The sequence below is a fragment of the Cyanistes caeruleus genome, chromosome 28 (assembly GCF_971803275.1).
Source record: "Cyanistes caeruleus chromosome 28, bCyaCae1.hap1.1, whole genome shotgun sequence".
NCBI classification, from domain to species: domain Eukaryota; kingdom Metazoa; phylum Chordata; class Aves; order Passeriformes; family Paridae; genus Cyanistes; species Cyanistes caeruleus.
The window spans coordinates 145,120-161,941 of record NC_141728.1 but is presented as its reverse complement, the minus strand read 5'-3'; the positions used below and the strand labels follow the sequence as shown (position 1 = coordinate 161,941).

At 61.2% G+C, this 16,822-nt stretch overlaps 1 protein-coding gene across 1 annotated transcript; it reads right to left on the bottom strand.

Moving 5' to 3' along the window:
• Positions 1 to 110: 110 nt before the first annotated feature.
• CIC (capicua transcriptional repressor) lies at positions 111 to 16,822 on the bottom strand (the record flags this gene model as incomplete). The annotated part of the gene is given in 10 exon segments (XM_086864852.1): positions 111 to 208; positions 756 to 1,149; positions 3,003 to 3,647; positions 4,659 to 4,841; positions 6,266 to 6,386; positions 7,265 to 7,475; positions 7,564 to 7,713; positions 14,848 to 15,373; positions 15,375 to 16,085; positions 16,088 to 16,822. Coding segments are annotated over 10 exon segments (3,774 nt in total), but the record flags the coding sequence as incomplete, so codon positions are not given.

The window sequence follows — 16,822 nt, the reverse complement described above, 5'->3', positions numbered from 1 at the left end:
CCCCCATCCCCCATCGACCCCCCATATCCCCCCTCCCCCACCCCCACCCCGCCCCTCCCCCACCCCCCCGCCCCTCCCCCACCCCCCCGCCCCTCCCCCACCCCCCGCCCCTCCCCCACCTTGCTCCCCTCCTCCCCGGAGTCGCTGTCGCTCACGCGCTCCTTGCACTTCAGGTCGATGTCGGGTGGGGGAGGGGCGAACCCATCGTCTAAACATCCGGGGGGGGGTGGGGGGGGGAGGGGCGGGGTCCATCAGAGACCCCTCCCCCACCCCCCCCCAAAAAAAAAAAAATCCCCCCCCCAAAAAATAAACAAAAAATTTAAAAAAAAAAAAAAAAAGTTTTTTGGGATTTTTTTTTTTTGTTTTTTGGGAGTTTTGGGGGTGGGGGAGGGGCGAACCCATCGTCTAAACACTCCAGGGTGGGGGGAGGGGCGGGACCCATCAGAGACCCCTCCCCCACCCCCCCCAAAAAAATCCCCCAAAAATAATAAAAAAATAAAATTTAAAAAAAGAAGTTTTAGGGTTTTTTTTGGGGGGGTTTTCGGGAGTTTCGGGGGTGGGGGAGGGGCGAACCCATCGTCCAAACACTCCAGGGTGGGGGGAGGGGCGGGGCCCATCAGAGACCCCTCCCCCACCCCCCCCCAAAAAAATAAAAAAAAAAAAAATTTAAAAAAAAAGTTTTTTGGGATTTTTTTTTTTTTTTTTTTTTTTGGGGATTTTTTGGGGGGTGGGGGGGGGAGGGGCGATGACCTCACCGATGACGTCATCGTCGCCCTCCTCCTCGCAGATCACCATGCGCTCCTCGTCGCTCGTCATCTCCTCGCTCTGCGCGCGGGGGGGGCGGGGCGGGGCCCGGGGGGGGCGGGGCGGGGCCCCCGAGCGCCCCGGGGGGGGAGGGGCGGCGTAAGGAGCCCCTCCCCCCGCCTTGGGACCCCCGAAAGGGGCGGGGCCCGCGCACAGCTGGGGGGGAGGGGGGAGGGGAGAGAGAAATTGGGGTGAAAAAAAGGGGAAATGGGGCGGGAGGAGGAGAAGAAACGGAGCCCGAAATTCCGCGAATCCGCCCCAAAATGTTCCCCAAAATCCCCCAAAATTCCCCCGAAATGTTCCCAAAATTCGGCCCGAAAATTCCCCAAAAATTCCCGAAAATTCCCCCAAAATTCCCCAAAAATTCCCCCAAAATTCCCCCGAAAATTCCCCCAAAATTCCCCCAAAATTCCCAAAAAATTCCCCAAAAATTCCCCAAAATCCCCCCGAAAATTCCCCCAAAATTCCCCAAAATCGCCCCAAAATCCCGGGACAAAAAACTCAAAAATTCCCCAAAAATTCCCCCAAAATCCCCCCGAAAATTCCCCAAAAATTCCCCGAAAATTCCCCAAAATTCCCCCAAAATTCCCCAAAAAATTCCCCAAAATTCCCCAAAAATTCCCCAAAATTCCCCAAAATTCCCCAAAAATTCCCCAAAAATTCCCCCAAAATTCCAAAAAAATTCCCCGAAAATTCCCCAAAATTCCCCCAAAATTCCCCAAAAATTCCCCAAAATTCCCCAAAAATTCCCCGAAAATTCCCCAAAATTCCCCCAAAATTCCAAAAAAATTCCCCAAAATCCCCCCGAAAATTCCCCAAAATTCCCCAAAAATTCCCCGAAAATTCCCAAAAATTCCCAAAAATTCCCCAAAAATTCCCCAAAAATTCCCCAAAATTCCCGACCCCCCCCCCGCCCCTCCCCCCCCGCCGCCCCTCCCCCACCTGGCTGAGCTCGTGCAGGGGGGGTCCGCGGGGGTCCGCCCCTCCCCCCACGCCGCTGTGGGAGAAGGCGCGGGGGCGGGGCGGGGGGGGCTGCGCCGCCCCTCCCCCACCCCCGGCCCCTCCCCCTCCTCGGGGCTCGCCGGGACCCCCCGGGACCCCCCCCTTGGCCTCGGGGGGGTCGGCGGCACCTGGGGGGGAGGGGAGGGGTCAGAGGGGGGAGGGGAGGGGTCAGAGGGGGGAGGGGAGGGGGCAGGGGGGGGGGAGGGGTGAACACGGGGGGATTTTTGGGGTTTTTTGGGGGGTTTGGGGGTTTCTTTTGGGGATTTTTTTTTTATTTTTTGGGGATTTTTTTGGGACTTTTTGGGGGATTTTTTTGGGATTTTTTGTGGGATTTTTTTGGATTTTTTGGGGATTTTTTGGGGGTGTTTTGGTGATTTTTTGGGATTTTTTGTGGGATTTTTTTGGGATTTTGGGGGGTTTTTTGGGGGGTGTTTTGGGGTGTTTTTGGGTGATTTTTTGGTAATTTTTTTGGGGTGTTTTGGGGATGTTTTGGGGATTTTTGGGGGTGTTTTGGGGGATTTTTTTGGGATTTTTTTGGGGGTTGTTTTTGGGGTTATTTTGGGCGTGTTTTGGGGTGTTTTGGGGGTGTTTCGGTGATTTTTTGGGGATATTTTGGGCGTGGTTTTGGGGGATTTTTTGGTGATTTTTTGGGGATATTTTTTGGGGTTATTTTGGGGGATTTTTTGGGGGTGTTTTTGGGGGTGTTTTGGGGCTGTTTTGGTGATTTTTTGGGGGTGTTTTTGGGGTTATTTTGGTGATTTTTTGGGGGTGTTTTTGGGGGTGTTTTGGGGATTTTTTGGGGATTTTTTTGGGATTTTTGGGGGATTTTTTGGGTGATTTTTTGGGGGTGTTTTGGGGGTTATTTTGGGCGTGTTTTGGGGATGTTTTGGGATTTTTTTTGGGGGTGTTTTGGGGGTGTTTGGGTGATTTTTTGGGGGTGCTTTGGGGTGTTTTTGGGGGTTATTTTGGGGATTTTTTGGTGATTTTTTGCGGGTGTTTTTGGGGGTGTTTTGGTGATTTTTTGGGGTTGTTTTGGGGGTTATTTTGGGGGTTATTTTGGGGGTGTTTTGGGGCTGTTTTGGTGATTTTTTGGGGGTGTTTTTGCGGTTATTTTGGTGATTTTTTTGGGGTTATTTTGGGGGTGTTTTGGGGGGTGTTTTGGTGATTTTTTGGGGGTGTTTTTGGGGTTATTTTGGTGATTTTTTGGGGGTGTTTTTGGGGGTGTTTTGGGGATTTTTTGGGATTTTTTTGGGATTTTTGGGGGATTTTTTGGGTGATTTTTTGGGGGTGTTTTGGGGGTTATTTTGGGCGTGTTTTGGGGATGTTTTGGGATTTTTTTTGGGGGTGTTTTGGGGATGTTTTGGGATTTTTTGGTGATTTTTTGGGGTGTTTTGGTGATTTTTTGGGGGTGTTTTGGGGTTTTTTGGGGGATATTTTGGGGGTGTTTTGGGGGGTGTTTTGGTGATTTTTTGGGGATTTTTTTGGGATTTTTGGGGGATTTTTTGGGTGATTTTTTGGGGTGTTTTGGGGGTTATTTTGGGCGTGTTTTGGGGTGTTTTGGGGTTTTTTTGGGGATTTTTTTGGGATTTTTTGGGGGATTTTTTGGGGTTGTTTTGGGGGTTATTTTGGGCGTGCTTTAAGGTTGTTTTTGGGGTTATTCTGGGGGGTCTCTGGGGGTGCCAGACCTGCCGGGGGGGCGGGGGGCCGCTCTCGGAGGCGCTGCGCTCGCGGGGCTCCTTGGGGACCCCCCCCGGGCCCCTCCCCCCCTCCGAGCTGGATTTCTTCCGGTCTTTGTTGCACCACTTCCAGTCCGGGTGGGCTTTGAAATGAGCCTCCTTCACCTGGGGGGAGGGGCCGAGGCTCAGACCCCGCCCCCGGACCCCGCCCCCCCACCCCCGGGACCCCCACCCCAATTCCGGCCCCCCCCCCCCCCCCCCCCCCCGCTGGGAGTCCCGAATTATCCCGAATTTAACCCAAATTTCACCCCCCCCCCCGCCCAGGCGGGATTCCCCAAAGCTCCCCAGAAACTCACCTGGGACCCCCAAAACTCACCTGGGACCCCCCAAACCTCACCTGGGACCCCCAAAATTCACCTGGGGATACCCAAAATTCACCTGGGACCCCCAAAATTCACCTGGGGGTACCCAAAATTCACCTGGGACCCCCAAAATTCACCTGGGACCCCCAAAAAGTCACCTGGGACCCCCAAAACTCACCTGGGACACCCAAATCTCACCTGGGACCCTCAAAACTCACCTGGGACCCCTCAAACCTCACCTGGGACCCCCAAAAACTCACCTGGGTGTACCTGTGCCCACCTGTGCTCACCTGGAAGGCCAGGTCGTGGTACTGCTGTTTCTCCCGTGGCCCCAGCGCGTACCAAACCCCACCTGGGACCCCTGTGACCCCACCTGTGCTCACCTGGGTGTACCTGGGGGTACCTGGGTGTACCTGTGACCCCACCTGTGCTCACCTGTGGGTCCCTGTGACCCCACCTGTGCTCACCTGGGTGTACCTGTGCTCACCTGGAAGGCCAGGTCGTGGTACTGCTGCTTTTCCCGCGGCCCCAGCGCGTACCAAACCCCACCTGGGTGTACCTGTGACCCCACCTGGGTGTAGCTCACCTGGGTGTACCTGTGCTCACCTGAGGGTACCTGTGCTCACCTGTGACCCCACCTGTGCTCACCTGGGTGTACCTGTGCCCACCTGTGCTCACCTGTGACCCCACCTGTGCTCACCTGAGGGTACCTGTGCTCACCTGGAAGGCCAGATCATGGTACTGCTGTTTCTCCCGGGGCCCCAGGGCGTACCAAACCCCACCTGTGCTCACCTGTGACCCCACCTGTGCTCACCTGGAAGGCCAGGTCGTGGTACTGCTGTTTCTCCCGGGGTCCCAGGGCGTACCACCACTCCCCCAGGATCTTGCTGACGGTTCTGTTGTCCTGGTTCGGGTGGCGCTGGTGAACCAGGGCCCGGTGCCGCTTGCTGAAGATCATGAAGGCGTTCATGGGCCGCCGGATGTGGTCCTTCTCCCGCTGCGGGGGCGTGGTCAGAGCGGGACACGCCCACAGGGGGGCGGGGTCAGGCAGGGACACACCCACAAAGGGGTGGGGTCAGTGGGTGTGGGATTAGAGGGGTGGGGTCAGTGGGTGTGGATCATGGGATGATGGATGGGGTCCTTCTCCCGCTGCGGGGGCGTGGTCAGAGCGGGACACGCCCACAGGGGGGCGGGGTCAGGCAGGGACACACCCTCAATGGGGTGGGGTCAGTAAGACACGCCCACAAAGGGGTGGGGTCAGTGGGTGTGGGATTAGAGGGGCGGGGTCAGTGGAGGGGATCATTGGATGATGGATGTGGTCCTTCTCCCGCTGCGGGGGCGTGGTCAGAGCGGGACACGCCCACAGGGGGTGGAGTCAGGGGGCGGGGTCAGAGCAGGACACAGCGGGTGGGGTCAGTGGGTGGGGTCAGTGGGTGTGGTCAGTGGGTGTGGTCAGTGGGTGTGGCCAAGGGGCTCAGTGGACACACCCAGGGGTGTGGTCAGATGGACACGCCCAGGAAGAGGCGGCCACACCCACAAAGGGCGGGATTTGGGGTGGAATTTGGGGGGATTTCAGGCGGATTTTGGGTGATTTTGGGTGATTTCGGAGCGGGATTTTGGGCAGGATTTTGGGGTGATTTCAGGCGGATTTTGGGGCGATTTGGGGTGATTTCAGTGCCCACCTTGCTGGGGCTGCGCCCGTCCTTGTCCCCGTCCTTGGGCAGGATTTTGGGGCAGGATTTTGGGGTGATTTTGGGTGATTTTGGGTGGATTCGGAGCGGGATTTTGGGCAGGATTTTGGGCAGGATTTTGGGGTGATTTCAGGTGGATTTTGGGGTGATTTTGGGGTGATTTCGGTGCCCACCTTGCTGGGGCTGCGCCCGTCCTTGTCCCCGTCCTTGGGCAGGATTTTGGGGTGATTTCAGGTGGATTTTGGGGCAGGATTTTGGGCAGGATTTTTGGGGTGATTTGGGGTGATTTTGGGTGGATTCGGAGCGGGATTTTGAGCAGGATTTTGGGGTGATTTCAGGCGGATTTGGGGCAGGATTTTGGGGTGATTTTGGGCAGGATTTTGGGGTGATTTCAGGCGGATTTTGGGGTGATTTTGGGCAGGATTTTGGGGTGATTTTGGGGTGATTTGGGGTGATTTGGGTGCCCACCTTGCTGGGGCTGCGCCCGTCCTTGTCCCCGTCCTTGGGCAGGATTTTGGGGCAGGATTTTGGGTTGATTTTGGGCAGGATTTTGGGGTGATTTCAGGCGGATTTGAGGCAGGATTTTGGGGTGATTTCAGGCGGATTTTGGGCAGGATTTTGGGCAGGATTTTGGGGTGATTTCAGGCGGATTTGGGGCAGGATTTTGGGCAGGATTTTGGGGTGATTTCAGGCGGATTTTGGGGTGATTTGGGGTGATTTCAGTGCCCACCTTGCTGGGGCTGCGCCCGTCCTTGTCCCCGTCCTTGGGCAGGGCGCTCAGCGACTGCGTCCGGCGCTTTCCGGGGCCCAGCGGCAGCGGCAGCTCCGGAGCCACGATGGACGACAGGAACCTGGGGGGCGGGGCCGGGGGGGGGGGCGGGGCCATGACGTCATGGGGGAGGGGTCACTCGGGGGGGCACACAAGGGTGACACAGGGGTCATTGGGGTCACTCAGGGGTCACTCAGGGGTCGCTCAGGGTCACTCAGGGGTCACTCAGGGGTCACTCAGGGTCACTCAGGGGTCACTCAGGGGTCACACAAGGGTCACTCAGGGTCACTCAGTGTCACTCAGGGGTCACTCAGGGGTCAGGGGTCACTCAGGGTCACTCAGGGGTCGCTCAGGGGTCACTCAGGGGTCACTCAGGGGTCACTCAAGGTCACTCAGGGGTCACTCAGGGTGACTCAGGGGTCACTCAGGGTCACTCGGGTCACTCAGGGTCACTCAGGGGTCGCTCAGGGGTCACTCAAGGTCACTCAGGGGTCACTCAGGGTCACTGAAGGTCACTCGGAGGTCAGTCAGGGTCACTCAGGGGTCACTCAGGGTCACTCAGGGGTCACTCAGGGTCACTCAGGGGTCACTCAAGGGTCACTCAGGGGTCATTCAGGGTCACTCAAGGGTCACTCAGGGGTCAGGGGTCACTCAGTGGTCACTCAGGGGTCAGGGGTCACTCAGGGGTCACTCAGGGTCACTCAGGGTCACTCAGGGGTCAGGGGTCACTCAGGGGTCACACAAGGGTCACTCAGGGGTCACTCAGGGTCACTCAGGGGTCAGGGGTCACTCAGGGTCACTCAGGGGTCACTCAGGGTCACTCAGGGGTCACTCAGGGGTCACACAGGGTCACTCAGGGGTCACTCAGGGTCACTGAAGGTCACTCAGGGGTCACTCAGGGGTCACTCAGGGGTCACACAGACTGGGCCCCACACCGCGGTCACCCCTCGGGCCACTCACGCGTCGTCGTGGTCACTCTCCGTCTCGCTGTCCGGCCGCGCTGCCCCTCCCCCCTGCGTCTCCTCCTCTCCGGGCGTGGCCGCGGCGGCGGGGGGCGGGGCCGGGGGCGCGGCGGGCGGGGGGCTGGGCGGCCTGGTGGCCCCCCCGCATCGCCCGGGCTCCTGGCCGGGCCCCCCGGGCTCGGGGGCCACCGCGGCCGACTCGGGGGGCTCTGGGCGGGGGGAGGGGAGGGGGCAGCGGTCAGGCGGGGCGCGGGGGGCGGGGCGCGGGGCGGGCGGGGCGCGGGGGGCGGGGCTGACCTTTGCTGGGCGCGGTGGCCGGGGCGTGGCAGACGGGCTGGAGGCCGGCCGGCGGCTGCGGGGACGCGTCGGGCTGGCTGGGCGCCAGGAACGGCACCAGCGAGTGCCACGGGAACACCGGCACCGAGCGCGGCTCCACGTTGGTCCACACTGCCCGGGGGGAGGGGAGGGGAGGGGGGTGAGGCCCGGCCGAGGGGGCGGGGCCTCAATGGGGGGGCGGGGTTATAAGGGGAGGGGCCATGGGGGGCGGGGTCATGGGGGGAGGGGGCACCGGGGGGGGTCACACAGGTGGGGAATGGGGGGTGGTGATGTCATACAGGTGGGTAAAGGGGACAGGTGAGGTCACACAGGTGTGTCACATGGATAGGTGAGGTCACACAGGTGTGCAATAAGGGGTGATGACGTCATACAGGTGTGTCACGGGGACAGGTGACATCACACAGGCGTGCAATAAGGGGTGGTGACATCATACAGGTGTGTCACATGGACAGGTGAGGTCACACAGGTGTGTCATATGGACAGGTGAGGTCACACAGGTGTGTCACAGGGACAGGTGAGGTCACACAGGTGTGTCACACGGACAGGTGATGTCACACAGGTGTGTCACATGGACAGGTGAGGTCACACAGGTGTGTCATATGGACAGGTGAGGTCACACAGGTGTGTCACAGGGACAGGTGAGGTCACACAGGTGTGTCACACGGACAGGTGATGTCACACAGGTGTGTCACATGGACAGGTGAGGTCACACAGGTGTGTCATATGGACAGGTGAGGTCACACAGATGTGTCACGGGGACAGGTGAGGTCACACAGGTGTGTCACTGGGACAGGTGACGTCACACAGGTGTGTCACTGGGACAGGTGATGTCATACAGGTGTGCAATAAGGGGTGGTGACGTCACACAGGTGTGTCACGGGGACAGGTGACGTCACACAGGTGTGTCACATGGACAGGTGACGTCACACAGGTGTGTCACGTGGACAGGTGACGTCACACAGGTGTGCAATAAGGGGTGGTGACGTCACACAGGTGTGTCACTGGGACAGGTGATGTCATACAGGTGTGTCACTGGGACAGGTGACGTCACACAGGTGTGTCACATGGACAGGTGACGTCACACAGGTGTGTGACAGGGACAGGTGACGTCACACAGGTGTGTCACTGGGACAGGTGACGTCACACAGGTGTGTCACAGGGACAGGTGACATCACACAGGTGTGTCACGTGGACAGGTGACGTCACACAGGTGTGTCACGTGGACAGGTGACGTCACACAGGTGTGCAATGGGGACAGGTGATGTCAGGATCGTCCCCACAGGTGTGACCTGAGCCCCCTCCTCACCTGTGGGACCCCCCCACCCCCCCAAATCACCTGAGAACCCCCAAAAATCAGCTCAGAACCCCCAAAAATCACCTGAGAACCCCAAAAATCACCTGAGAACCCCAAAAATCACCTGAGAACCCCCAAAAATCAGCTCAGAACCCCAAAAATCACCTGAGAACCCCCAAAAATCACCTGAGAACCCCCAAAAATCACCTGAGAACCCCCAAAAATCACCTGAGAACCCCAAAAATCTCCTCAAAAAAATTCAAAAACCACCTCAGAACCCCAAAATCACTTCAGAAAAACCAACATTTTCTCACAGAACCCCCAAAAATCATCTCAGAACCCCAAAATCTCCTCAAAAAAGCTCCAGAATCGCATCAGAACCCCCAAATCTTCTCAAAAACCCCAAAATCGCCTCAAAAAAGCTCCAAAATCAACTCAGGACCCCAAAATCCCCTCACAAACCCAAACATTTCTTCACAAAAACTCCGAAATCGCATCAGGAACCCCAAAATCTCCTCAAGAAAATCCAAAATCAATTCAGAAACCCCAAATTCTCTTCACGAAACCCAAAATTTCCTCACAAAAGCTCCAAAATCAATTCAGAAACCCCAAAATCTCTGCAAAAAGACCCCAAACCTCCTCAAAAAAGCTCCAGAATCACCTCCAAAACCTCAAAATCTCTTCACAAACCTCAAAATTTCTTCACAGAACCTCTAAAATCACCTCAGAAACCCCAAAATCCCCTCACAAAAACCAACATTAACTCACAGAACCTCCAAAATCTCCTCAGAAACCCCAAAATCTCTTCCCAAATCCAAACATTTCCTCACAAAAGTTCCGAAATCGCATCAGGAACCCCAAAATCTCCTCAAGAAAATCCAAAATCAATTCAGAAACCCCAAATTCTCTTCACAAAACACAAAATTTCTTCACAGAACCTCTAAAATCACCTCAGAAACCCCAAAATCTCTTCCCAAATCCAAACATTTCCACACAAAAGTTCCGAAATCGCATCAGGAACCCCAAAATCTCCTCAAAAAAAATCCAAAATCAATTCAAGAACCCCAAATTCTCTTCACAAAACCCAAAATTTCCTCACAGAACCTCAAAAATCTCCTCAGAAACCCCAAAATCCCCTCACAAAAACCAACATTAACTCACAAAACATCAAAAATCTCCTCAGAAACCCCAAAATCTCTTCCCAAATCCAAACATTTCCTCACAAAAGCTCCAAAATCGCATCAGGAACCCCAAAATCTCTTCACAAACATCAACATTTCCTCACAAAACCTCCAAAGTCACCTCAGAACCCCCCAAATCTCCTCAGAAACCCCAAAATTTCTTCACAAAAGATTCGAAATCGCATCAGGAACCCAAAAATCTCCTCAAAAAGACCCCAAACCTCCACAGAAAACCTCCAAAATCTCCTCAGAACCCCAAAACCTCTTCACAAATCCAAACATTTCCACGCAAAAGCTCTGAAATCGCATCAGGAACCCCAAAATCCCCTCAGGGACCCCTCAGGGACCCCCAAATCCCCTCAGGGACCCCCAGATCCCCTCAGGGACCCCTCAGGGACCCCGAATCCCCTCAGGGATCCCACCCACCCCTCCCCAAAACCCCCCCAAATCCCCTCAGGGACCCCAAATCCCCTCACAGATCCCAAATCTCCTCACGGATCCCAAATCACCTCACGAACCCCACCAACCCCTCCCCAAATCCCCTTCATGGACCCCAAATCCCCTCACAGATCCCTAAATCTCCTCACGGATCCCTAAATCTCCTCACGGACCCCAAATCTCCTCAGGGATCCCACCAATCCCTCCCCAAAACCCCCCCAAATCCCCTCACGAACCCCGAATCCCCTCACGAACCGCGAGTCACCTCACGGATCCCACCAATCCCATCCCAAATCCCCTCACGGACCCTGAATCCCCTCACGGAACCCACCAAGCTCTCCCCAAACCCCCCCACGAATCCCCTCAGGAACCCCGAATCCCCTCACAGATCCCAAATCTCCTCATGGACCCCATCCCAAATCCCCTCACGGATCCCGAATCCCCTCACGAACCCCAAATCCCCTCACGGATCCCACCAACCCCTCCCCGAATCCCCTTCATGGACCCCGAATCCCCTCACAGATCCCAAATCCCCTCACGGACCCCACCAAGCCCTCCCCAAACCCCCCACAAATCCCCTCACGGACCCCAAATCCCCTCACGGACCGCGAGTCCCCTCATGGATCCCACCAAGCCCATCCTAAATCCCCTCATGGACCCCGAATCCCCTCACGGACCCCAAATCCCCTCACGGACCCCAAATCCCCTCACGGATCCCTAAATCTCCTCATGGACCCCAAATCTCCTCAGGGATCCCACCAATCCCTCCCCGAATCCCCTCATGGACCCCGAATCCCCTCACAGATCCCGAACCCCCTCACGGATCCCGAACCCCCTCACAGATCCCGAATCCCCTCACGGATCCCACCAACCCCTCCCCAAACCCCCCCCAAATCCCCTCACGAACCCCGAAACCCCTCACGGACCCCGAATCCCGTCATGGACCCCAAATCACCTCACGGATCCCAAATCCCCTCACGAACCCCGAATCCCCTCACGGACCGCGAATCCCCTCACGAACCGCGAATCCCCTCACGAACCCCGAATCCCCTCAGGGATCCCACCAACCCCATCCCAAATCCCCTTCATGGACCCCGAATCCCCTCACGGATCCCGAATCCCCTCAGGAACCCCAAATCCCCTCAGGGATCCCAAATCTCGTCATGGACCCCGAATCCCCTCATGGATCCCACCAAGCCCACCAACCCCATCCCAAATCCCCTTCATGGACCCCGAATCCCCTCACGGATCCCGAATCCCCTCAGGAACCCCGAACCCCCTCACGAACCCCCCCCCCCTCCATCCATCCCCTCACAACCACCCCGCCATTCCCGCCCCCCCTTTCCCGCTCCACAAAACCCCCTCAGAGCTCCCACCCCCCCCTCCCCACCCACCCACCCCGGAGACCCCCGGGACGCCCCAAATCCTCTCCCCCCCCCCCCACACACACACAAGCCCCCCGAACCCCCCCCCCACCCCGTTCCACCCTCCGCACTGACCGAACATGCCGAGGCCTCTGCGCGGGGCCGCGGCCGGGGGCAGGGCGGTGGAGGAGGAGGACATGGCGGGGCCGCTCGGCGAAAGGGAGGAGGGAAAGGGAAAGGGGAGGGGGGGGGGGGGGAAAGGGGAGGGAAGGGAGGAGGGGGGGGGGGGAAGGGGAAGGATTCCCGGTGCCGGTCCGGGTTCGGTTTCTCTCTCTCTCTCTGTGTGTGTGTGTGTCTGTGTGTGTGTGAGTGTGTGTGTGTGATGGGGGTGGGATGGGGGGAGTGGGGGTGGGGGGGGGGGGTCTTCCCCCGGTGTTTAAAATAAAAAAAAGTAAAAAATAATAATAAAAAAAAAAAAACCCCGGGGGGAAAAAGGGGGGAGGGGAGGGGGGGAGGGGTCCCGGTCCGGGGCCGCCGCCCGCGCCCGCCGCGCGCAGGGGAACGGGCGCGCGCCGCCCCCCCCTTCCCCCCTCCCCTCCCGCCTCACGCCGCTCCCGCCGCGCACGCGCGAGCTCCGCCCCCCCCTTCCCCCCCCCCACACAACCGAGCCCCGCCGCGCTCCCATTGGCCGGCGCCGGCCGCGCGCGCCGCTCCCCGCGGCGCCCATTGGCCGAAGCGCGCGCGTATGCAAATGAAGGCGCTCCCCCCTCCGCCCACTCCCCTCATTCCCCCCCCCCCCCTTTTTCTTTCCCCCCCCCCCTCCCCCGCCTCGGCCGACGCGCGTATGCAAATGAGAGGGGGCTTCCCGCCCCCGCGCCGCGCGCCCATTGGGCGCCGGCCGCGCGTATGCAAATGAGGGCGCCCCCGCCCCCGCCTCCCCGCCGGCGGGGTGCGCGCGCAGCTGCGGGAGAGGCCACGCCCCCTCCGAGCGCCCTCCCCGAGCCCGGCCCAGAGAACGGGGGAAGCCGTGACGTCACGGGGAGGCGGAGTGACGTCAGCGCGGCGAAAAAAAAAAAAAAAAAAAAAAAAAAAAAAAAAGCAAGCCCGCGTCCCGCCGCGGCGTCGGCATGACGTCACCGCGACGTCACCCGCGACGCCTGCCCTGTGGCACTGTTCTCAGTGAAGTAACTGTGACGTCACCGCGGCGCGCTGACAGCATCCCGACACAGCCCCTCAAAGCGGCTCTGACGTCACCGTGACGTCATCAAGTAGCATCCCGACACAGCCCCTTAAAGCGGCTCTGACGTCACCGTGACGTCATCACGAAGCATTCCCCGCCGCGGCTTCGCACTCCACCGCCGCCGCCTCGGCGCGGCTCTGACGTCACCGCGCCGCAACCGCCCGCGCGCCGTGACGTCACCGCGGGAAAAAAAAGCCGACACCGCCCTGACGCCGTCACCGCGCGGCGAAACTCCCCCTCCCCCCCTCACCCCTCCGCTCTGACGTCACCGCCGCCTCACCCATGACATCACGCTTCCCTCCATCCAGCACCCCTCTGCTCTGACGTCACCGCCCCACCCATCACCTCCGCTCTGACGTCACCGCCTCCTCACCCGTGACATCACGCTTCCCTCCATCCAGCACCCCTCTGCTCTGACGTCACCGCCCCACCCATCACCTCCGCTCTGACGTCACCGTCTCCTCACCCGTGACATCACGCTTCCCTCCATCCCTCCCTCCTCACCTCTGACGTCACCGCCCCCCACACCCCTCCGCTCTGACGTCACCACCCCCCTCACCCTCCGCTCTGACGTCACCGCCCCCTCGCCCGTGACATCACGCTTCCCTCCATCCCCCCCCACCCTCCACTCTGACGTCACCGCCTCACCCACCACCTCACCTCTGACGTCACCGCCCCACCCTCCACTCTGACGTCACCGCCCCACCCACCACCTCACCTCTGACGTCACCGCCCCACCCATCACCTCCGCTCTGACATCACCGCCCCTCACCCGTGACATCACGCTTCCCTCCATCCCCCCCCACCCTCCACTCTGACGTCACCGCCCCACCCACCACCTCCGCTCTGACGTCACCGCCCCTCACCCATGACATCACGCTTCCCTCCATCCAGCACCCCTCCGCCTTGACGTCACTGCCCCGCCCATCACCTCCGCTCTGACGTCACCGCCTCCTCACCCGTGACATCACACTTCCCTCCATCCCCCACTCCTCACCTCTGACGTCACAGTCCCACCCACCACCTCCGCTCTGACGTCACCGCCCCTCACCCGTGACATCACACTTCCCTCCATCCCCCCCCACTCCTCACCTCTGACGTCACCGCCCCCCACACCCCTCTGCTCTGACGTCACCGCCTCCTCACCCATGACATCACGCTTCCCTCCATCCCTCACTCCTCACCTCTGACGTCACCGCCCCACCCTCCGCTCTGACATCACCGCCTCCTCACCCGTGACATCACGCTTCCCTCCATCCCCCCCCACCCTCCACTCTGACGTCACCGCCCCACCCACCACCTCCACTCTGACGTCACCGCCCCACCCCACCACCTCTGCTGTGACGTCACCGCCCCTCACCCGTGACATCACGCTTCCCTCCATCCAGCACCCATCCGCTCTGACGTCACCGCCTCACCCACCACCTCCGCTCTGACATCACCGCCCCTCACCCGTGACATCACACTTCCCTCCATCCCCCACTCCTCACCTCTGATGTCACCGCCCCACCCTCCACTCTGACGTCACCGCCTCACCCACCAGCTCCACTCTGATGTCATCGCCCCACCCATCACCTCCGCTCTGACATCACCGCCCCTCACCCGTGACATCACGCTTCCCTCCATCCCCCCCCACCCTCCACTCTGACGTCACCGCCCCCACCCACCACCTCACCTCTGACGTCACCGCCCCCCCGCCCACCACCTCCGCTGTGACGTCACACCTACCTGTTCCGGGCCTGCCCATGACGATCTCCTTGCGGGGGGCCGGGGGGGTCCCGTAGTCTCCGGGCACGAGCAGCGGCAGCAGCGCGGCGGGGGAGGGGTGGAAGGCCACCGGCTGCAGGGGGGGGCCCCCCGAAAGCGGCTCCGGGGCCTCCCCGCTCGGGGGTCCCCGGGGGTCGCCCCGGGGCCCGCAGCCGCCCGGCGTTGATGGGCACGGGGGCGGCCAGGGCGGCTTTTGGGGAGGGGGCAGCAGCGGGCGGGGGCGGGGGGGCTCGGGGAGGGGAACCTCGGGGTTCCGAACGATCACCGGCGACCCCCGGGGGACCGGCGGCACCCTGCGGGCTCCGGGGCCGGGGTCGGCCGTCAGCCCCGCGGGGGAACGGGGGGCGAAGAGCGGCGAGAGGGCTCGGAACACCCCCCCGCCCCCCGCCGAGCCCCCCGCCGCCCCGTCCTGCGGCTCCCCCAGCTCCGCCTTGCGCTTCCCGGGGCTCAGCGGCACCGAGAAGCTCAGGGAGGGCTGGAAGACCCCCCGGAGGGACCCCCGAGGGCGGCCGGGGTCGCGGGGGAGGGGGGGGAGGAGGAGGAGGAGGAGGGGGAGGGGGGGGTGGGGGAGGGGGGCTGAGCCCCTCGCCCGGTCGGGGGGTCCCGGAGCTGAGGTGCCGGCCGCGGGCGCGGGGGGAGGCGCTGACCGGGCTGAAATTGGCCGGGCGGAAGCCGAAAAGCGGCGAGGGCGAGGGCGACGGGGCGGGCGAGAAGGGCGACTGGGTGGAAGCCGGGGAAAAACTCGGCGTGCCCGAGCGGGAGCTGCCCAGCGACACCAACATCACGGCGGCCTCGCACTCGTCGAACTCGAACCGGGACAAGTCCGGGTTGGGCGGAACCGCCACGGCTCCGGGCAGGCGTGCCCGCGGCTCGCCCTCGCTCTCCCGGGAGGTTTCCTCGCCCCACTCGAAATCGGCGCTGCCCCCCCGGCTGGGGGGCGCCGGGCGGGGCTCGGGGAGCCCCTCCAGCTCCTTGGTGCGCATGGAGAGGTGGCGGGAGCAGAAGCCGCGGCGCTGCGACTCCTTGGTGCAGCCGTCCCGCGAGCACAGCCGCCGCCACTGCTTGCCGTTGAACTTCTTGCGGATCCCGTTGGGGGTGCAAACCACGTCCCCCTTCTTGTACTTGGCCTGGGGGGTCCCGGCGCTTTGCGGGGCGCTGGAGGCGGCGGGGGGGGGCTGAGCCCCCGAGGCTCGCGGAGGAGGAGGAGGAGGGGAGGAGGAGGAGGAGGAGGAGGAGGAGGAGGAGGAGGAGGGGGCGCGCTCAGCTTGGAGACCTCGGCGTCCTCCGCTTGCCGCGCCGAGCCTTCCTCCCCCTCCTCCTCCTCTTCCTCCTCCGCAGGCGGGCCGGGGTCTCCCGGCGGCCAGGGGGGTCTCAGCAGCCTCAAGCCCGAGCGGGGCACCCAGACGGGGGGCGCGGGGGGCGGAGGGGCGAAGCGCACCCGGTAGGAGGGGGGCTTGGCGCTCACCTCCACCACCGTGCCCGGCCGGTAGAGGGTCTCGGCCGGGTCCAGGCGGGCGCACACCGCCGTGCCCACCCCCAGCGCCCCCGCGGGGGGCGTGCAGTCCAACACCACGGCCGGGGGGTCGCCGAGGAAGCCCCCCTCCAGGAAGGTGAGCCCGCGGTCGCCGGTGAATTGCACGCCCAGCTCCTGGCCCCGGCGGAGCTGCTTGAGCACGGCCGGGCGGAAAACGCCGTCCCGCCGGGCCAGGACGCGCTGGCAGCGGAGCCGCCGGAACGCCGCTTCCAGGGCTGGGGAGGGGTCTCCTGATGGCGGGGGATGAGGGGGCTGAGACCCCCAAAAGCGCCGCTCCCGATCCCCCCAATCCTCCTCCTCCTCCTCCTCCTCCTCCTCCTCCTCCTCCTCCTCCTCCTTCGTCCGCTGAGTGCTCGCTCGCTGTGTCCGTGCTGGAGCAGCCGCTGCCGGGGGGGTCTCCCC